General features: G+C 39.1%; 1 protein-coding gene across 1 annotated transcript; it reads right to left on the bottom strand.

Annotated features, from left to right (window-relative positions):
- Positions 1 to 3,897: 3,897 nt before the first annotated feature.
- LOC139722510 (natural resistance-associated macrophage protein 1-like) lies at positions 3,898 to 20,717 on the bottom strand. The gene is made up of 16 exons (XM_071633798.1): positions 20,434 to 20,717; positions 19,055 to 19,177; positions 14,554 to 14,632; positions 13,075 to 13,222; positions 12,106 to 12,176; positions 11,697 to 11,764; positions 10,850 to 11,005; positions 9,901 to 9,970; positions 8,836 to 8,933; positions 8,165 to 8,254; positions 7,714 to 7,743; positions 7,013 to 7,233; positions 6,218 to 6,287; positions 5,498 to 5,578; positions 4,913 to 4,945; positions 3,898 to 4,087 (listed from the first exon to the last, which is right to left on the bottom strand). Exons 1-16 carry the CDS (start codon positions 20,689 to 20,691, stop codon positions 3,956 to 3,958), a joined length of 1,728 nt encoding a protein of 575 aa, XP_071489899.1. The 5' UTR covers positions 20,692 to 20,717; the 3' UTR covers positions 3,898 to 3,955.
- Between the last annotated feature and the right edge of the window lie 2,256 nt (positions 20,718 to 22,973).

The raw sequence follows: 22,973 nt of genomic DNA, 5'->3' as shown, positions 1-22,973 counted from the left end.
GGGGTAGTCTCATTTGTTCATTAGACTTCGAGATCTCTGATTTCTTTTTTGATAATGTGTTAGCCCTGAAAAGGGCCGTTTTGGTGTAGACGCTAGACTCGCCTCGAGTTAAAACCCGAGGAAATCCTCGTCCTCACTCTCCTCCTCGAAGAGTGCTCTCAACTCGGAGTCGGAGTCATCAGAGTCGGGGTACATCAAGTCGTCTGAATGGTAGTCGTCGTCTTCCTCTCCAACTGGCCCCTCTCCTTCGTTGTCTGCCCACAGGACATCATCCTCTGTCCCGTCCAAGTTGTTGGATATGCAGCACTTCTTGAAGGACTTGCGAATCAGCTCAGGGGTGATCTCCTCCCACGCCTCCAAGATCCACGAACAGATTGTAGGCAGGTCGACCTTCCGTTGTCGGCCTGTCTTGGTGTACGTGTGCTCCCCGCTGATCATCCATTCGGTCCAGCGACGGCGGAGTCCATCTTTGAATGGCTTGTTGATGCACACATCCAGTGGCTGGAGCAGTGAAGTCATTCCACCTGGAATGATGGCTAGGTCGACGTTCATTCCACGCATGGTAGCCTTGACCCCGTCAGTCTTATGGCAACGAAACGCGTCGAGTACCAACAGACTGCGTCGTCTGTTTAGCCCTGAAACCCGTCTGCCCCAGACACATCTCAGCCAGTCGTTGACGAGTGCCTCGTCCATCCACCCTTTTTGCTGGGCTCGGACGATCAGGCCGGCCGGGAACTTCTCCTTTGGAAGTGTCTTCCGCTTGAAGACGACGTAGGGCGGCAATCGCCCTCCGTCAGCTGTGCACGACAGCATCACGGTGAAACGATCTTTTTCGTGCCCAGTGGTGGCGATGCTGACGGATTTTGTGCCCTTCGTCGCTACGGTGGCGTTACATGGGATGTCAAAGGTTAACGGGGTCTGGTCAGCGTTGCCAATTCTCTCGAGAGGGTAGTCGTACTCCCTACGGACCTGAATGATGAAGCGTTGAAAGCTGAGGATCTTCTGGTCAACGTCATCTGGCAAACGCTGAGAGATGTGCGTGCGGCGACGTACGGACAGGCCATGCCTGCCCATAAATCTGTGGGCCCAGTGCTGGCTTGCTTTGAACTCCGCGATGCCAGTTGTTGTAGCTATTGCCCTCGCTTTCAACCTGAGGGCTGTCGTGGATATCGCGCAACCTTCTCGTCGCTTCTCAGCTACCCACGCGAGGAGCTGTTCCTCCAGTTCAGGCCACTTTGCCTTCTTCCCTCTACGTGCTTTCTGTTGCTTCGGTGCTTGCTGAAGTTGCTGCATGCTTGCTCTCCATCGCCGAACATTTGCCTCGGAGATATCATATCTCCTACCTGCAGCTCGGTTTCCTTCCAATTCGGCGACTCTAACAACCTTGAGCTTGAACGCAGCTGTGAATGATTGACGACGATGCATCTTGACGGATGGAGTAGAAGTGAGGCTGTTACACGTGCTGGCCACTGCATTTTATACCGGTTCTCCATGAGGGATCTTTTGCTGATGTACGAAACGTACGGTGCGTACTCACTTACCTTTGTTTCGCTTAGAGGGATCAACACGCCATTCAATCGTGCTATCATATCTACCGTAGACGAGTCTTTCGTGTCAGGCGTGAGCCGGAAACAAAATTTTCATAGTGAAGAATAAGAAGAAAACAATAACAAAAGTGTAGCAGAGGGATCATACGTTGAGACGTAGGGTGCGTACCGGTAATCACTCGCTATTGTTCCTTCGGAAAGATTACTGGTAGCACGCCATTTGATTGTGCTATTATATCTACAGTAGATGTGTCTCTTGAAGTAGGCGCGTGCCGGAAACAAAATCTTCATAATGAAGAATAAGAAAAACATTAACAATAGTGTAGCAGAGGGATCACACGCTGAGACGTACTGGTGCGTATGGGTAATCACTCGCTATAAGTGATCTTTATTCATAGGAGAATACTAGTAACACGCCATTTAATTGTGCAATTTACGGTATCTACCGTACATATTCTCGTAAGGCATGTGAAACAAAATGTTCATCATGAAGAATAAAAAATGAACATTCAGGTGTTAGTTTGTTAAATGTTTCCTTCTACAATCAAATTTGTTGATGGAGACATAATGAAGAAACTCACACACTGAACCTTCAATCATATCTTTCTTTCATTCAAGAACAGTAAAGTACCGGTAAAAAGTCGAGATTTTCCATCTGTAGATGAAACAAAACCCCCACATTAGTACTATGATAGAAACTAGAATGTGAGCTAGGGATTGAAACAACCAATATAAAACTTTGGATCAGTATAATCAATGTTAAGTACCGGTAATGTTAAACAAACATGTGAACAATAGTTATAATAAAATGTTTGCAGACTATAACCATCTACGGTTATAAGTTCATGAGAAAAATAGTGACATCTCCTTAAACTTAAAAGTTTTACATGTTAGCATGTTTTGCGATACAACGGGGGGCATTTCATGATGCGTTTTGGTCAGATATTTTTCTGACAAACTGTTACAAGCTACTGAAATCCTTGCATCTGATTGGCTGAGAAAAATTTGTCCGACAACTTTGTCGGACGAAATGCTTCATGAAATGCCTCCTGACCTACACGTAGGCATAAAAAATTATATCTTGAACATGTTTTAAACTATAAACTGCTCCCAACGGTAAGCCGGACCTTTAAAAATAACGGTACCTACCTGTAGTATAGAAGAGAGATCTTACGCTGAGACGTACGGAGCGTACGCGGTTACCCTACCTGTATAGAAGAGGGATCTTACGCTGAGACGTACGGTGCGTACGCGGTGACGTTCTCACTGTTGTTTTGCCCAGCCGATAGACACGAACGATCGAACGGAGCTCGAATCTCGTGCGGAGGGCTTATCATGATATCCATCCACTATAGAGGCTAGAACACATTCACTTACAGTCACACGTGTGCTCTTGTGCGGTGCGGGAAGCAATGCAAACGCTATGCATGCACACGGTGACGTAGGGTCCTACCTGGTAATGTACAGCTGTTTTCTATGGCCAGATTGATACATCGATAAGTTTTACGGTATTGGTAATGATACCTGAACATCGGGCATTGACAGCTACATTTTACACTGGTACCGGTAGGTTTTAATGAAGGAACATGCGTGTTTACAGCTCTTGTCTATGGCCAGATTGATACATCGGTAGGCCTGTGTAAGATTTAATGATACATCCCGTATTTACAGCTGTTGTGTGTGTCCACATTGATACATCCCACGTAATCGGTAAATTTGTTGATTGGTTTACCCTCTGGACGCCGATAGACGCAAATGACCTGAAGTTGACCTTATTAGATTGAGTGTACATGACATATTTTTTTCCGTGATTTGACTGTACCCGTGTATAAGACGCACCCCCGATTTTTCATATTTTCCGACGAAAAAAAAGTGCGTCTTATACACGGAACTTTACGGTACACTGCATATGGGGCAAAATTGGCAATGATACGGTTATCTAGTGCATAGGCTTGCTTCATAGAGTTTCATTGTATGCTTGTCTCAGGGTCTGGCAATATGTTAGCCATTTATAATTAAACATCATCACTTGGAAGCCCATGTTCTGTCAAAACAGACAGAGGTATATCAAAGTACAGTTAGTACTCACAAGGTGTGGTTGAAGGCATCTTTAGGGAACAACTTTATGCACTGACAGTTAAAACTCTCTTATTTTTTTTTTTCACCAAAGCTAAATGCCATCTCTGTTACCTAAGGAATTCAACAGAATATGGGATTGTGGATGTTTCACATATATATATATATATATATATATATATATATATATATATATATATATATATGGGGGGGGGGGTGTGAAACCGACCAGTCATAACTGACACACAATACCACCTCCTAGGGTGATCATAGTACTTGCCTGCTCTGGGTCACACAGACTTTTTGGAATGACTCTTAGCCTCAGGATTCAATTAACTGGTATCATCCTGGTCAGAAGCCTGGAGTGTCAGAGAAGGAGACTGAGGGTATCGAGGTCGACTGGTGGTAAACTCCTCCTCCAGCCTGGTGTATTCCATCCTCCCGAGCCTTCGCAGCACCCAACACTGTGTGTATGGACAGATGAAGAGTACGAGAATCTGCCTTCACTGGATGGAATTCGAAGTCTCGTCACATAAATGCGAAGAGAATGGCTTAGATAATGCATACCTGGGTCATGTAAAATTCACTTGCAAAAGGCCATTACAGACAAAAGGCCATTACAGACAACAGGTCATATCATTTGTCATCAGCGATGAGCTATAATGCATATCTTTGTTGGGTAAAATCCAAATGCAAAAGGCCATTACAGACTACAGGCCATATCATTTGTTGTGAGCAATGTGCTATAATGCATATCTGTGTCATGTAAAATCCAAAGGCAAAAGGCCATTACGAAACTACAGGTCACATCATTTGTCGTCGGCGATAAGCTTTGGCTTATTCATTGCAATTGCATTGACATCAAAAAGGAAGTCATGAGGTTATCTCCAGTTTTTAATGGTGTAAATGTATGTGAGTCTGTACTATTCAAGATTGTGGATATAACATTGTGCAGCCGACTGGCATGGGAGGTCAAATAGGAGTGATCCTATCGAAGGATCCGATACGGTCTGAGGGACCTTCAACCTTGAGATAAGAACATTCTTTACGTTTTAAACAACAAAAGTCACCATCTGTTTTATATGATAGGTTAGTCAAAGTTTTGTGAGAATAAGGCATACCATCGACATGGAATTTTCAGTCACCGCCATTTTCCCAGCATCATCACTATGAGGTTTTGTTCCTGCTATGCACAGTGCAGACCAGTATTTTATAATCATTATTCTTTTTTTTTAACTGAGAATATATTATATCTTTGAGATTTGGAATAATCTCTTTACATCACTCACCTTAATAGTATGAGACAGCTCAACCCCAAATGCCTGTGGGGAAAAATGAGTACAAGGGTTAATATTGATTCATCTTCTACAAGGTTCCTTGACAATCATTGCATCATAATCTTGATACATTTACTGGTACCAGAAAGAGAATTCCTTCAGTGGTATACAACTTCCATCAAATATTACTACTGCACTGATTGGAAATATAAAGCTGGACAACATACAGGTATCGATGCTATTAAAAAGATCTTTAAGAGGATAAACATGAAAGCAATTGTCGCACACTGTATTAAACCACTTAATCGTAGACTGCCTTTTGAGACATTACTGGGCAATCAATAATATACTGTCCCTGAAGCTAAACCAGGTGATAAGTAAACATTTAAAAGGTGTATCTCTATAAAGAATACTGCATGTGTTGGTTTTCCTGAGCAAGTAGGTATACAGTTAAAACATCTGACAGTCTGTAGATTATAAATTAAACCCATCATATGTAACCTAATTTTCCCTAGCCATCTCTCTGTCCATTTTTCTCTCTATTCACCAGTGTAGTTATCTATATTCTCTATTAACATTTGTATCCTTTTGACTTACCAGATAACCAACAAAAATGACGTAAAGGACTCCAAGGACAGCGATAAGGAGATATGTCCACCATGGACTGTTACTGATTTCCTACAAGGAGAAGGGAGAACAATGCATAACTATATATATAAACAACAGAAAGGTGAAAGTGTCATTAAATGTGTCTGCTAAATCTCATTGTTAGAATAACACCAATTACTTTATTGCTCATTCATTGATGAGAAAAAATTGTATGACTTATTTAAATTGAAAAGGCTGATACTATTTTATACTAGAAAGGGATTAATTTTGTCATTTTGCAGGATGTATTTTTGTATGCAAACAATGGAATTTCATGTTGCTCTTGCAATTTCTTCTAAGCACAAACACAAATGCAAACAAGAAGAAGGAAAACCACATATGTGTTTGTTTGTTTGTTTTTTGTACAGTATGGATGTCTGTGAGTCTGCATCTTTGCACGTGATTGTCTGCGGATATCTTCCCCCCTCCATTTCTTTGCATGCACGTTTGGGGTATTGTGTGTGTGTGTGTAAATGCCTTGATCCAAACATGGATTTGTCTGTCAGGCAAATCACCTAAGTTTACAGATATGCATAGAAGGTATGATATTTTTGTGGTAACTGTGGATTTACCACAATTCAAATCACAATAGCATTGTCATAAAGCTGTGTCTAAGTGTATTTGCACAATTAAAGACATGAATTAAAGAGACAATGAAAGTTGTCTTACTGCAAACACCAGGTAAAAGTTGACCCCCATCACCAAGATGGCCAGAGCCCATACAATGACCTTGGTAAACCTGAAATATAGGATAAAACAAAAGAAAGCAACAACAAAAACATATTTACAGGTTGTAAGATGCATCTGGGCAAGCAAAAATATAATGTAATTAAGAGCACTGGATCACACTTCATTTTGAAGTATGCCATTATGAAGTAACTGCAAAGAAAGTTGAAGACATAAAATGGGCCATTATTTGGTAAATGATAAGTCTATTTCCTAGAAAAAACAAATTACATGGACCAACTCTAACAGAACTTCTGGCAATACACAGCATTGAATAGAGAGTATTACTAGTAACAAATGATGGTTATCTTGATATACATGAAGTGGACAACAGTAATCAACTTTATCTTTCTCATAATTAAAACTGATCTCCGACAAAATGTTGAAGAAATTGAAAAATCCCCTCAAAATCAGTGTATAGAATTACAGTTAGTCATTGAAAAATCTTTAAGGATATTATTGATACTGCTTTTTAAGACACTGTGATATGAAAATAAAGCTCTCCTACTTTGCCGATGTTTCTATCAAACAGTCACCATGTGAGATCCACACATGTGTCGCAGCTGTACAACACGTGTGGCCTTTAAAATCTTTTAAAATCCATTGCCATCAATCTACTGTGATTCCCCATAGAGCTACTACTGCCCAGATTCTGCAAAAGAAAGGGTTAATGGGCTGTGAACTGAGGACACCCAATGTCATGTCATTTTAATCTAAGACGTAATTGGCTTGGGTTACCTTGAGTTCTGGAATTCCCCCATGAGTCTCTCCTGGCTGGTGAAGTAGAGGACTGGGAGAAGGGCAAAGGGAAGCTGGATGCTCTGGATGACGTTGATGACGTTGTTGAGTTGATCAAGTGCTTTCGTGGCCAGGACGGCTACCAAGATGGTGGGCACCATGGCAATGGAGCGGGTAAGAAGCACCCGCTTCCACTTGGCCCAGTGGATGCCCAAAAATCCCTGGAGGGACGGAATGGGGGGCAGAGATAGACCGAGAGGAGTCAGGGAGGGACAACATATACAGATTGTACTTCTAAACTCATGAACAAGAAGGTTTGCTTCTTTTATATTAATATCAGTTTGCCAATTTAGAAAGAACCACTTCTCAAGCTGCCCTTATATGTGTGCGTGGTTGTTTTTTTTCACTGCCTCATTTAAATCATACTTGTTCTAGTCTTTTCTATGATCTCAAGTCAACAGATACACAATCATTTTGTATAAACCCATGGACAATTTGGTGTAATATACATGTACAGCTTGCCTAAAAACGAAACCTAAAAGGAGTAAAGGGTAAAGCTCCTCTTTGCTAACTACTTCATGTGCAGTAACTTATATGATTGGATGTTATAAAAGAAACACTGATACAGGTATGAGAATGAGTGTTGGAAGATGTCTACGTAGTTGGGAATACATAAATAGATATAAATGATATAATATTACCTCCATTGCAAACTGTCCTGCATATGTCCCCTGTAGAAGAAAAAAACAACACAGTAACAAATGTAATTAAAAATGATTATCAGAGGCATCATTATCAATTACAAAGGATAACAGATATTGATAAATCAAAATCTTGCATTTTCCAAAGTCACTTTTGAGTAGTTACCACAGTCACTTGTTGACTATGAAAGCTGCCTTCATTGCATATGAAGTAATAAGGTCATAAGGAACATAACTTTGAACTTGAAATATTGGGTAGACCATTATTTGGAATGAAGCAGCATACTTTTCATTTTCATGAAGAATATGACCAACTATTCAATGCAAATTTGTATGGAAAATAAAGCAGCACTGATGATCTTGCACAGTGGGGGACTATTGCATCTCTCTTTCCATCTATGAAGCTCATTCTAATCTTTTAAACTAACTGTGGTGCATCGCTCCAACTTACAGTCATGGTTGAGCTTTGCCCGGCTGCCAAGATCCCGATGCCCCAAATGATCTTCATGGCATTGCCATACTTCTCACCGATCCACAAACCCTGGTTGAAAAATAAAATGAGCATCACAAGAAAGAGAATTGGTTTTGTGAAGAGAGTGTGGTTGTAATAGTCTGTTTTACAGTCACTCTCATCAAGAATGCCAGCTTACTTAATGAAAATAAAGTGAAAAGAAACATCTGCAAAATAAGTTCCCACCAACAACAAAAAAAAAAATCTATACTAGAAGATGACAATGAGTTGAATTAATCAACAGTATGACAGGGCTGCCAATATCCACACATTTCAGACAAACAAAACTGCTGTCTTTGTGAAACAAACCTCTTTGTATAAGAATGTTTCTGCGCTTGAAATATTTTTTTTGTGTGTGTGGAAACATGTAAAGTATATGCAGTATACAAATCGCACACTTTTCTTTCATAACTCACGATCTAGCTTGTGCTGAACATCAATGTGGGTTTCAAAAAAAAAAAGACTTATGATAACAAAGCATCAAAATTGGCAACACCTTTCAAATTAACTCTCTGTCAAAAAAAGAAGAAGAAGAAGAAGAAGAAGTACAAAGTCCACCCATTTGAAAGGAAGGAACCAGAAAGAAGAGGGCAGATTCCTTCTGTACTTACAGCATTCATCAGACTTGGGTTTGCTCTCTGATAGAAAGCAGCAGCGAAGACGGCCACAACAAAGAGGTTGATGAGGAATGAAATAAACAGGGCTATCGCTGCAAGATATCAATGGAGAAGAGAGTCGGACAATGATGCCATCATCTTATTACTACCTTAACACCACCACTACTCCAAACTATGCATCTTGTCAGGGTCAATTTCTCCAACTAGTCATCTGAGCAGAAGTGCCTCAAAGTTTAGAATGAGCACTGGGTCAATGCTTTACTTGCACTTGTAAACCTTTCTTTGGTCTCTAACACTATACAACACTACAACTAAACATTGCTATAGCAGCCTCTTCTTGTGGAAAATTTATTGTGATACTGCACTCAGACAGTAAAAATTGACATACATTTCCAAACATACTTGTGTTGCTCACTGTAGATTTGTTTTTCCTTATTCTTTCATGAAAGTCCTCATGAGCATACAGTCGACTTTGTACGTTTCACAAATACTTGGGCTGCCTGATTTGCATACATAGTTGCAATCATTTTCACAAGGTAAATACACACATGCTCTTTTTGTATTTTATTTACAAGCCTTCATACTCTGAACTCTTTAACCCGTAGAGTTCTGCAGGAATTTGGCAGCAGAAACTACCACCTTGAATTCTACTGCATATCATCTCCAGGAGAGAGATTAGATGGAACTGTTTGAAGTCCTTAAAACTGAACAAAATCTGGAAGAGGCAATCAAAAATTTGCACATTTGAAAGAGGGACAGGAACTTCAAGTTTCTAAAATGTATGAACAATATTCAAGAGTCAGTCATAAATTTAGCAGTTACAAGGCCTTTGAAAATTCTTTAAAAAAAAACAGTTGTGAAGGATAAAAATGGGGTTTAATTGAAATGGAATCTTTTACTCTACCTCATGGAACACTTGCAAAGAACAGTAATACTCAAAGAAAATGTACAGTATCAAATCACAGAAAAGTGTTTGGAGGGATTTGATGGATTAATGTATCAAACAGAATTCTGCTGCAACTAAGGTGCAAGAGGATGACCAGACGACGGGTGAATTACCTGACTCTATAGAGTAGTACATGTTGGCCTCCCTCACTCTCCTTCTGTCTGTGTGGTCTATCCTTCGACTCTGCAAGGAACAACAGAGGCAAAAATCATAAAATGTAATTCAAACTGAAAACTATTTCCAGCGCTGTTATGCAAATTGAATTCCTACTGAAACATACTTATATTGCATGACACCATTATCTAGGGAATGGCAAGGTTGAAGAGGAATAAGGTAACATGCTTCCACTCCAAGACACTTGTCAATACAAAGTGACAACACAAAAGTGGTCTGAAAAGTATGGCTTATGACCTTTTAATGACAAAAGCTTTCTAGTCAATTTTTCTTATTTTAATTCATTTCATTTCCCCTGTTTGCATTTCAATGATTCAAGGTGCTTTTGGCTACATGATCAACAGGAAATAAAACCTCAAAAGTTAAATATGACATTTTGATATTTTGATGTGTAAATGAAAACATCACATTTACCACATACACATATACATGACTACTAAACTTAAAGTATGCCAAACCTGAAAGTGACATCACTTTATTGAGCTGGGAAGCCCTCTTCATCAAGAGACTTGCAACTACATTGTATTTCAAGCTGTGGTGATTGCATTCATAATGGAGGCAGACAGGAAATATGTAATCAATTGTGAGTACTTGAAGTTTTTTGCTGAAGTAAATTGCAATTTAAAATAACAGCAAACCTCTTTACAGACCCCAGAATTTCACAATAAGACTACTTCCAACAACCACAGGGGCGGATCCAGGAATTCTGTAAGGGGGGCGTGACTAATATTTCTGGTGGCACTTCCGGGTTTCATTTCATTTTTTTCTTTTTATTTCTTTTGTTTTTCATGAAAAATAAAGGGGAGGCGTGCGCCGGTTGCGCCCCCCTCTGGATCCGCCACTGTAACCAGACCACAAAAAATGGCCTTAAATATTCTGAAGACTAACCAGAACCAGGGCTGAGTGCAGGTAGATGTTGTGGGGCATGATGACCGCCCCAACAATGCCAACAGCTTGTTGGATGGCCGGCAGCTCGCATCCCTCGCACCAAGGAAACCAGAGACCCTTCAATATCTCGCCCTGGTCAGGCTTCACTGTGATGTACTATGGAGAGAGTTTGGTGGAATGCCATCATGACTGTTTATGCACTGGACTACATCGTAAATACATTCATGCAGTGAAGCCTGGTATTTCTTAAGGTGAACACTGGGTAAAATGTGCAGCTACTTCACAATACTATAATTGCTACAACACTGTACATAACAAGCAAACCTTTTTTCAGCAGAAAAATTAATCAAAATATGCCCACTCAAAATCAAACTGAAATTTCCTTGAATACCAAAGACTTCAATTGATTAAAAAAATAAGAAACATTTTATCATAATTATAATCATCAATACTTCTATGTCACTAACTAACATTACAAATTGATTTCTTTTCAACATTTGTACTTTATTATGTGAGCAGAAATTCTGCAGTCTAAAAGTGCAATGTTAAATTTTTAATCGAATTCCTTCTTTCTCACTCTTAAATCTAGTTCTCTTCAAACTGGATGAAAACAAAACAGATTAAGTGCCCTGCTGGATAAAATACCAACTCAAAAATTGCTGGGAATATCTCATAACAGACAACAGCTTTCCAAAAATTCTGTTCCTGCCATGGTGGCGGCTGCAATGTACACTATGCTACATTATTAAGATCATCTTTTATTCAACGAGGCCCATGAATGCTTTCTTGGAATGTAGTGTTAGATGAACAAAACAAGATTGAGGACAAGAGAGTCTCTGTAACCTACCATGTAGAAAAAAGAGAAAGCCATTGTGGAAATCAAGGCGCCAAAGAGAGCCTCCAGCTTTCGCAGACCTGATGGAAAGAGGAAAAATGGCAAAACTTTAGTATGAAAGCACTAGAAAACCCCCTCATTTCCTCCAAATGTTGAAGACATTAGAAATCCCAGCAATCAGGAATCTTTCTGTTGTGAGATGACACTACGTAAAATGGAAGAAAAAAAAGAAGAGAAGATCTTGATGGGTTGCACTATGATGGTCATGAATATGCAAATATATGTCGGCCTTGGCTTGTGTGTATTCTACATCACTTCAGTAGGTCTCTCTTTTATCAGAGGCATCAAGTGAAGTGTACCAGTAGTTGAGGTTTATTTTCTAACAGTTGATAAAGTTGTGCAAAAGGAATGGAAACATTACCTGCTTGTTCCAGAAACAGGAATGTAAAGGTGTCTATACCAGTGATGAGGCAGCCAGCAAAGATTGGAATTCTGTAGAGGACAGAGATAAGAGATCACAGAGGTGAGGCTGTGATAACAAAAGTTTGTTTGGATTTGTTTTTGTTTTGACCCTGTGCGCTGGCAATCAACCTGTGTTTATCTCACACGGCAGTCACTCTGATGATATCAGTCAGACTACTATGCAGAAGCAAGGTGACTCACGTGAAAAAGCCTCACAAATTGTTTGCAAATTAGAGCTCATGCCAAACTTCATGTCAGGGACATGACTCCAGCACCTTCAGTTAGGGACTGATGCATTTCATATGATTTGCCATTGTCAACAGGTTTATTTTATACAAATATATCAGGCTTGAGAGGTTCTGGTTAAAACCATGTGCCTAAGGTGACTTCAATAGCACTATTTTCTGAGGAGCGCAGTCCCGAAGGAAATAGTGCTTTTGAAGTCACTGCAGGCACATAGTTTAACTGCCTCACAAATCATTTCAAGAGTAACAGCAAAGTAAGTGGGATTCATTTTATTGGACTCTGACAGGACAAGGATTTTCATGGTGGAAATGGGCCTATGTTTTGTCACTTCCAATGCTCTCGACCAATCAGAGGACACAATTTGTGAGGGATATGATAAAAACTTCAATTAACGCTTTGAACAAACTATCACTTCTACACAATTTCACTTAATGCCAAAATTATTACTGCCCTCTACATACCATAATATGTGAAAGTGGTGAAAACAAGCACACGACATCATAAGGTAAGTTATCGAGAGTCAGCTGACTAGAAATGCAGCCTTACGAAAAGTAGTGATCGACATTCCGTGGAAACCAACCAGCATTATGGACGAAGTTCTGTAACGGCAATCTAACACAATCACACAGGCAAAATCTTAGTGTCTCTTGACAGGCCCTTGCAGTGTATTTTGCCAACTTACTTTCCACTGGAGAGCAGATTGATGGCAATGGCTGACCCGACAACCTCTTGGATGTCGGAGCCTATGATGGCGATCTCAATCATGAGCCAGAGCAGCAGACGGGGGAACCTTGGGTACTCCCGGTAGCACACCTGCGCCAGATGATACCCTGTAATATAACAATTTTTTCGCAAGTGGTTGAATTTGTGATTGTAAATGCAGTAATGAATGGAGAAATGTATGCATGCACGTCACATTTATGTCGCAGTCAGTGTTAATATTTTCATGTGCTGTTAAATTTGTAGATAGCACCTGATTTGCAAAAATGGCAATGACACAAACCATATGAAATAAACGGCATATACAGTATTATTTCCTTCATCTGGTTTGGTAATTACTCTACGTTGGTCTGTTTCGTGCTCTTTCCTTTAAAAATTCAGGTAGGCATGATTCTGTTATTCTACTCCTTCTCTTGACCTATTCTTCCTATCTTACAGGAGCCCACCATGTCTTACAATATGTCTTTCTGCCATCTTTTTTTAAATCTCTCCTTAGATTTGCAAATCAGCTTTACTTCCTTCTCCCTCTATCCATTCATTATTCGGTTCCATGACATTTGCTCTTGCGACAACTGCTCCCATGAAATATCTGCAAGCTAAAAGCAAACATAAATTCTACCCACAAACATAACCATATCCCTCGTCATAATCCTCACATCAAACTACACCTAAAACCCTATCACAACCCTAACCCTAAGTCTTTGGAGAAAATAAGACCGGGGCAATTGTCGCAGGAGCAAATGTCGTGTCACAAATTATTCACTTATCTCTGACATTTTTCCCCACGCCCACATATTCCATTCTGTGACAAGAAATATCCAAATACACTTGTTCTAGCTATTTAAACCAGCTTTAAAAGGCATACACTTTATGGTTAACACAGTGCTTATGGAAATTAAGTATGTCATGTGCCATTCCACTGGAAAATGACAATACTTAACATACACAGGGATGAGAACATGGGATTAATGGGTTGCATGGTCACCAGATAAACAAAACATTAAATCAATACAGTTGCACAAGAATACTGAAACATTGCATATACACAGCATTGTAAATTTCAGGCGTGGTTGGATATTTCGGAAAAGAAAAATGCAGAATGATACATGTTGAATGACCCATGGGAAGTTACACCTATGAGCTCCTGCTTTTTAACAAAGACTCTCAATTATTATATTCACAAAAGTCTCATCATGTCTCTGAAGAAAGATGATTAATCATACTTTTAGCAAAAAGAAGATCTGGTTCTGGGTCCTATCTTTGTGACAAAAGCACATGAACAAGTGCACATAAATGTATCACAACCTTGGCAAAAATAAACAAACAAACATGGCGCAAACAAATAAACAAAACAAAACAAAAAATTGGCACAAACATTAAAAAACACACACACACACATCTGGCATTTCCAAGAAAATTTGTCACAACCCCATGAAATTACCTGTTGCATTTCCAAGGCGAGCAGCCAGTAGCTGGATAACAAGACCCATGACTGTGCACCACATTAGGACCCAGAGAAGCTGTATTTGTTAGACAGAGAGTGAATCAAGACAGATAATCAATAATCTACACAAGAGGACAATGTCAGAGTCATCTTCATCAATAATAACGGACTATATATAATCTATTATTCATTAATCTGTATTTAATAGATTATAATGAACACAGTTATAATGAAAATCTCGTAAAAATGAAGTAAAGATTCAAGTCCTAAAATCATTGTTTATGTATATTTGTACACTTTATCGTTCTGCAATAATGAAATTTCACTACTGTGAAAAAAAAAACAACTGCTAGTCCAAATGACTTTGTTATAATGGGAATTGCCTGTATTCCAATTCTTTTTGTGTCTGTGCAGTCACCGTCCCATCATCCCACAAGACTGTCCATTCATATTGAATGAATCTAGAAGCTGCGGTAAAAGGGAAAAGAAATGGTTGCACTTCATGTTGTTTAGGGACTCACCTGTGGTTTTAGGTGTGTTTTCTTACTACAGAACATTTAAATAACAGTGTTTTCTTAAGTATTGTCCAGTGCATAATATATTTGAGAGAGCTAATTCATAGTTTCAAACATAACTAGAAATATCACTTAAGGTGATTAATACCCCCGCCCGTGACAATAGTCTTACCCAAGGAATGATCTTTCCTTGATCTTCTGCCATTTAAATGCCGTTACCATGGCAACGCAACTACCGACACGTCCGAAAAATATGTCTTGCACATCTTCCCACCAAGACTATTGTGTGTGCCACATTTCATAAGCTTTTGTCAAAAACTGAGGAAGTAGTTCAATCCACAAGATCTTTCCTTGATCTTCCGCCATTAATATGCCGTTACCATGGCAACGCAGCTTCCGACACGTCCAAAAAATATGTCTTGCACATCTTCCCACCAAGACCAATGTGTGTGCCACATTTCATGAGCTTCAGTCGAATACAGAGGAAGTAGTTCAATCCGCAAGATCTTTCCTTGATCTTCTGCCATTTATATGCTGTTACCATGGCAACGCAGCTTCCGACACGTCCGAAAAATATGTCTTCCACATCTTCCCACCAAGATCAAGGTGTGTGCCACATTTCATAAGCTTTGGTCAAAAAACTGAGGAAGTAGTTAAATCCGCAAGATCTTTCCTTGATCTTCTGCCATTAATATGCCGTTACCATGGCAACGCACTTTCGGGTACTGTCAAAAAATGCGTCTTGCACATCTACAACCAAAGGCACACATCTGTACCAAGTTTCATGGAAATTGGGCCACTGCGGAAATATGTGTCTTGCACATTAACATATTCAGATGAACATCTGTACCTAATTTCATAAAAATTGATCAAAAACTGTGGGAGGAGTTCGCGACGCAAGATTTGTACCCATTTTTGCCCATAATATGCCGTTACCATGGCAACGTACTTTTGGGTACTGTCAAAAAATACGTCTTGCACATCTACAACCCAAGGCACACATCTGTGCCAAGTTTTATGGGAATCGGTTGAAAACTGAGGAAATAGTTCGCGACGCAAGATTTGCAACGGACCGACCGCCCGACTGCCCGCCCGACCGACCGCCCGACCGCCCGACCGCCCGACCGCCCGACCATCCGCTGATTCCTATATACCCCCTTCAAACTTCATATGGCGGGGGTATAATGATTCCTATATACCCCCTTCAAACTTCATTTGGCAGGGGTATAATAAAAGACACCTAAAAATAGTTTGCACATTTCTTTCTTCGAATGCAGGTTTCCTTTCATATGAGCAAAGACAGAAAAAAAACACACATTTTAATTCCCACATTTCAAAGTTGCCATAGCATCATCTAAGAAGCCCACATTTTGTTGGTTGTTCAAACGAGACACTATGCATGTGTGGAGACAAGTAGCACAACACTGCTCAGTTTGATTATAATGTTCTTTCCTCCTGAACATATGACAGACTTTTGTGGACTCTCAATCAGTTGATTCACTCGTCTTTCACCTTGAAATAACCAAGAAGACAGCAACATGGAACAACATGGACATCGAGATGGACAGCTCTTGACATTAACCCTCACAGTGCTTTGTTGCCAATTGGCATGCATGCTGGAGCGTTTCCTTTACTGATTGGCACAGATGTTTGGAAACTACTTGTTACTGAAGAGAGATTACCTTATCCTTCCTGTATCATCATGGTCTTCTTGTTGGACCGAGACATATTGCTACACATGAGTGGGCTTGCTGTAAAATTTACAACCAGGTCGAGTTTGGCTGGTTAACTGAATAACAATGAAAAGGCTTGGCAAGTTAAAGGTACTGTTTACCTTTGGGGCAGTGATTTTAAAAATGTTCGAGTTATCACATTTGACGCACATGTGTACATCAGTTGTATCACAAAACATCCAACTATATAAAAATTTTGCCATAAAGCCCTAAAATATAAGGGGATATCACCATTTTTCTTACTAACCCATAATTGTAGGCGGTTTAGTCTAGAAATAATCTTAATATACCTATTGTTCAAATTTTGCATATCTAACAATACTTAACATTGACTATAACGATTAAAATTTTTACAATGGCTGTTTCTATCCCTAACTCACATGTTAGAACTATTTTGAAGCACTAGTGCTGGGTTTTTGTTTCATTTGCCAATGGTAAATAATGCCTTTAAGCCACGTCCCTGGGAAAATAAAGGGTCAAACTTTCTAAACCAAGTCTGTGCAAGTGTCAGTACTTCATTTTCATGCCTTCGATTAACATATCTGGTGGGTGTATGACACAGAAACTCATTACTTTGTTTCCTCTTCAGTTCACTTGTTGTATTTTGAAAGAAGTATATAGATAAAAATCTTCTGATTCTGTTGTTTTGTGGGTTTAGCATTTCCCAATTGTCATACAAGCAAACAGTCAGCACACAAGATCTTTCATCCTACATAATTACATTCATGAAAAATCATGCTGCGGCTTGCCAGGAAATTCACAGCAGGAATAAAATCCCTTTCGAAATGTACTTTGGCAAGGAATATCCTATTATTCATTAACATCATCAACACTTCCTCATTTTGTTTTCTTAATGTACACATGACTATATGCACCAGTATGACTTTCTGTTATAATGCTTTCAAAAAAAAATCTATAACAGACTAAGTATTTTTCTGCTAACCATGAGTCTCTTCCTTACAAGAGGGGGCATTAAATGCAGCAAAGCATATTACCTTACACACACACTGTGCAAAGGGATGGAGCCAAAGGGTACAAATTCAGGTGATTAGTTTTGATAGTGCAGACCGTATCAAGGAAAAGATCAGTATTTCTCTAGATCTCTGGTTCCAGATTTCACATCAATTTTTCAATAATTTTCAATACTAAACTGTTTAAATCTACATGTACATTGATGATTACACATGGTACTTTTCTTGGTCCCTGAACACTTCATCTCCGAACTGAACTAGCAACCTATTTGGGGTACACGCTGCAATGTCACATCACTTCCTAAAGCCGAAGACAGCCAAGATCATTCCAGCAGGAAGCCTTGTACAATGTAATACACAAATGTAGTCTGTAATTGCTGTATGTCATTTTGAATATTGGATCAATATTGTATTTTTAATTGTTATATGTTGTATTCTTTATTTGGTATATTGTTTTTGTTTACCATTTTCTTATTTGTTGAAATGTTTGAATATGTATATGCATGAAAATATATGATATCTTTTCATTTTTGAAGCGCCATGAGCACTGAAAAGTGGACCTGTGCGCTTATACAAGTAGCCACTATTATTATCATTATTATTATTAGTCATTAAAGAGCAATCCACACCATGTGTATTTGTATCAAGTTTATAGAAAGGGATAACATTGGATAATGGTGGAAAAGTTGTTCTTCATATGATAAGGAAGCTAGTAAAGTTTCACATGCTTTTGCCAAATGGTAATATTGATAACAGTTACACAAGGAAATTAGCAATGGTGATGATGCAATCATCCCACAACTCTTAAACTAATCTGTGCACCAAGGGTAGGAATATCATGCTTTGGGTCAATAATTCAATAACTACACTATACAACCCTTTACTTCAAACGCCACCATCGCTAGATTTATTGCAACAGAACAATAACTTGATGTAAAGGATTTTTTTTTTAAATGTTATAAACTGGAAGTATAGTGAGATTGTGTGTGATGATCAGTGTGAGACCTGTGACACTGTGACATGAATACCTCATAATCTACTATCATGGTTTCACAGATGAATAAGAAACTACAAATCTACTACTTTCTTGTTTTAGGTACTGTCTTCATGAAACCTCTATCATTCATTTAGATTTTAGGTCTTTAATCCTGTTCAATGAAGCCAAGTTGAGTATGATGGGAAATTGCACTGTAAGAATAATCCCATCTAAAACAGCCTTATATTTTGAATGGGAACGAGGCCTTATAGCGGTCTCGATAAAAACATGTCACTGGTATACCTTGTATTCTGCCACAGCACCTGACTGCAGATCCGACTCAATGTTTCCTGGGTCCAAGTAGGCGATGCTCATGAGGAAGCCAGGACCAGTGAACGCCCAGAGCTTACGGAAGCTAAAGGAAGACTGTAATGGGAGCAGCAAGCACAGGAAGTGAGGTAAACTGTAACTAGAAACTAAAACTGTATTGAGAGCAACATTCTGAAATGGGCATTATCACTGACATACATAACATGATTACTTCGCATGTGATTCTTGACTGCCCTCGAGGTAATATTCCCTAAAGCTCTTGCATTTTCCTGTCAGCATACCTTCTGCTTTCGTAACCAAAATTGATGTGATGTAAACCAACAGCACAAAAAACACATGCTTAGAAAAAATTCAGCATTGCAATACTACATAGCATGTCTCTACGTACTGTACAAATTTGGATGTAAAACAAATTTCTTGGGAGGCTTGGTCTAGACAGACCTTTCCCATACTTTGCTATAGTCCACTCAATTACTGACTAAATCTAACACTCAATTAACATTATAGGCCCCACTTCCAACAATGTTATGCAGACAAGCACCATTTAATTTGAAAATAATCTATATGTAGAAGTTCTAGAGCTTATTACACATGCATGTACCAATCATTAGGTCTGCAGCATTCATGGTTTCTGCATGATACTACATAAATCAAATACATTTTGAAATATTAGCCAAATGACATAATATCTGAATTTCATTGTGACGTTTTGACTTCCATCATATTTCCATTTAGTCCGTTTTAGTCAGTCAATTGTCTTCTCGACTCTGCCTCTGTCAGAAATTTATTGAAAATGCTGGACATTTCTCCAGTCACCATATAAACTAAGAATTCACAAGGATGGATGCCCGAGTTTTTTTTTTAACTATACCTGTAGATGGATAGATTTGACTTGAGACTCATGTAAGAATGACATGCCTAAAGCACCCTTTCTGAGAAGGCACAATGACATGACATAAGGAAAAAAAGTTCAGATACATGCCTGACATAGCAATCATGCTTAAGTTACATGGGAGTGCAACATCAATATCCACCTTACTTGCACGATTCTTCATGGCTGAGAGGGCATGAGGCCCAAATTCCATACCCAAAAGTTTGAAGTTTGTCATATATCTGTGATTTTGTTTTTCTTCTTTTTATCAACCTGGGGGCCATTTCATGAAGTGTTTTGATCGGATATTTTTCTGACAAACTATTACAAGCTACCAAAATCCTTGCATCTGATTGGCTGAGAGCAAATTTGTCGGACAACTTTGTCAAACAAAATGCTTCATGAAATGCCCCCCCCCCCCCTGCACTTCTACAAAATCAGAAAGGTATTGGGTGAAGAAAAGTCAAGCATTTTCACATACACTCTCAGTTTCTGGAATGACGACTGTTCCTGGAGTGATCTCGAAGCCACCGCCCTCATCTGCGGCGCGTGCGCTGGACTGGTTTCCTCCATTTTCCATTCCAGATTCCACTTTGTGGAGGTCTCCGGGGGCGGGACTCCCGATAGCTGTTCTAGTATCTCCAACATGATTCTCATTGGCTGGCCCATTTTTTGAGACTTCGGAGTGCGGAGGCATGGTTTCCATCTGCTCTGATTTCTGCTGCCCGAAGCGACCCATGGACTTTTAGCAAACTTTACAGTGGTTGTGCTAGAATGGAAGAATGACAGAGGAGAAATTACGCTTTCACACATAGAGGACTTCTCTTTGTTCAAAATTCAAGTCAGGATTTTCCAGTCAAGACACGTTTTGATCTGATATGTACATGTATGCATTTAAGTCTGAATATCTGTAATTAAATTTAAGAAAAAATTACATTTTATGGAATAAAGTCTACTTTACAGTTAATACATTATGATTGTACCTTTCTACACTGTACTCATATATCTAGTGGCAGTGTGCTTCTATACATGGTATATTTCACAGATTTTATAAGTCAGCTGATATTCACAAAAAGAACACCATACCAAAATACTGCCTTCTGTAACACAAATCATGCACTTTATATTGTCTCAAGGTGGAAAATCACTAACTCTTTTCCGTGAAAGTGAAAATACCTAGATTTCAAATCCCGTCAGTGTGTTTATGGTTTGCAAATTCAACTACTCACAAAACTGTCTTACCAGTCTCAGTTCAAGAAATGTTATGCTAAGGATACCATATCACGTACATGCAATACAGTACTGAATGGAACGACCACAAAGACAAAGTTCTGGAATACAACAATGAACATCATTTTGAGTTTGTTTTGTGTGACCTCTGACTAAGAACCTGTAAAAAGTGCTAAATAGATATTTATTTTCCTTGTTCAGACACAGACAGCCTGACATACAATGTAGGTTCATACATGTGCACACATACAGTTATAAAGAATTGTGCTATTTACAAGAAAACATTTCACTGTAACCCTTGAAACACACATCCTCACTTTAAGACTCACTCTAGATCAAAACAAACTGCATACAGTTCTAATGTTAAAGCTTATCATATGGGCCATTATGTGCTGGTATGAAGCATAGCAGTGTCAGAAGTGATTTCATGAACAGGTGCACATCCTGTCAATGATTTATGGCTACACTGCACATTAAATTGAAAGAACCCTTGAGAAACCTTGCACTGCTATGGGTATACAAAACATGAACTAAACCCTTGGCCTGGTGAGACAATGCCCAACAGTGGGTGGTAACAATTGCACTGAACAACTTGATTTTGATGCAGTATATCTGTAGAGTCACTGCACTGTACCAGCAGACATATATTGAAGAGATATGATAAAAGATTTCATTGAGAACTACAATATACCAGTCTAGATAGAATGAAATACCAGGGAATGATTTGCCAACTCTACTTTGAATTGTAATTTCATCTGATCAGTTATATGTCAAATGGTATCCTGTATACAAAATTGTACTCCTATGGCAGAAAACTGCTGCAAAAAAAAAAGAAAAAAAAAAGATGCATACTGAATTAAAATGCAAGAACAGGAAACTTACTCCATATTCCCTGAATACTATTCAGGCACAAAGAATATATTCAAGATCAGTCAAATGTAGCTCGAGCTGCAGCCCCTGTATGTACAGTATCACCTATATTTAAAGTAAATTCTACATTTATAAAGTGAAAGTTCATGGCTTCCATATCATCACTCTTATTATTGGCCTGTAATCATTGGAGCTAGTAATAAATGTTCATCAAATATCCTTTTTATATTTGACAAGAAGTTTAAGAGAAAACATTTTATCCGTCATCAAATTCTAGATTAGTTACTGCTAATAGTAAAATCAAGTCTTTTATCACATTTATGGGGTTGGGTGTATAACTGCATTTACATATGTAATAATTACTTCATCAACCAAGAAAACTTTTTTTTCTTTTCATGTGTGTGTGTGTGTGTGTGTGTGTGTGTGTGTACTGTACAATAACTATTAAAAACTTCATGGGGGTGCATGGTGTCAAGACAGCCTACAGGTTTGTGAGCGATGAAGTGCATGATGACCTATTAATTACCTCATCTCATCTACTTTCCTTGACCTTTGACATTCTATGACGGATCATTTGGTTGCTCGATTGCTTGATCATATGTGACCCGCTGCAACAAAATGGTCCGAAAGTCGCGCACGGTCGAAGCCGTGAAAATCGAGTTTGAAGTCAGAGCATCAAAATTGGTCAAAACTTACGATTTTCTGAATTTGACATATTATCAGAGTCTGACATGTCTTCTATCATCTGTCGAAATTTTGAAGCAAAATGATGAAAGGAAAGACCAAAAAATAGCGTTTTTCTGGGCCATGTTTTTTTGGCATTTCAACGATGCAGAAACTGGTTCGAACATTTGGAGTGAGCGCCACACATAGGCTCCGCCCCTAACAACGACCAGAGTGATCTCATTGGTCAGTTTGCTG

Source organism: Diadema antillarum, unplaced genomic scaffold, assembly GCF_040938485.1.
Source record: "Diadema antillarum isolate AM-2024a unplaced genomic scaffold, OU_Dant_1.0 scf00000167, whole genome shotgun sequence".
NCBI lineage: Eukaryota > Metazoa > Echinodermata > Echinoidea > Diadematoida > Diadematidae > Diadema > Diadema antillarum.
The sequence above is the reverse complement of the archived record's forward strand: the minus strand, read 5'-3'. Positions and strand labels throughout refer to the sequence as shown.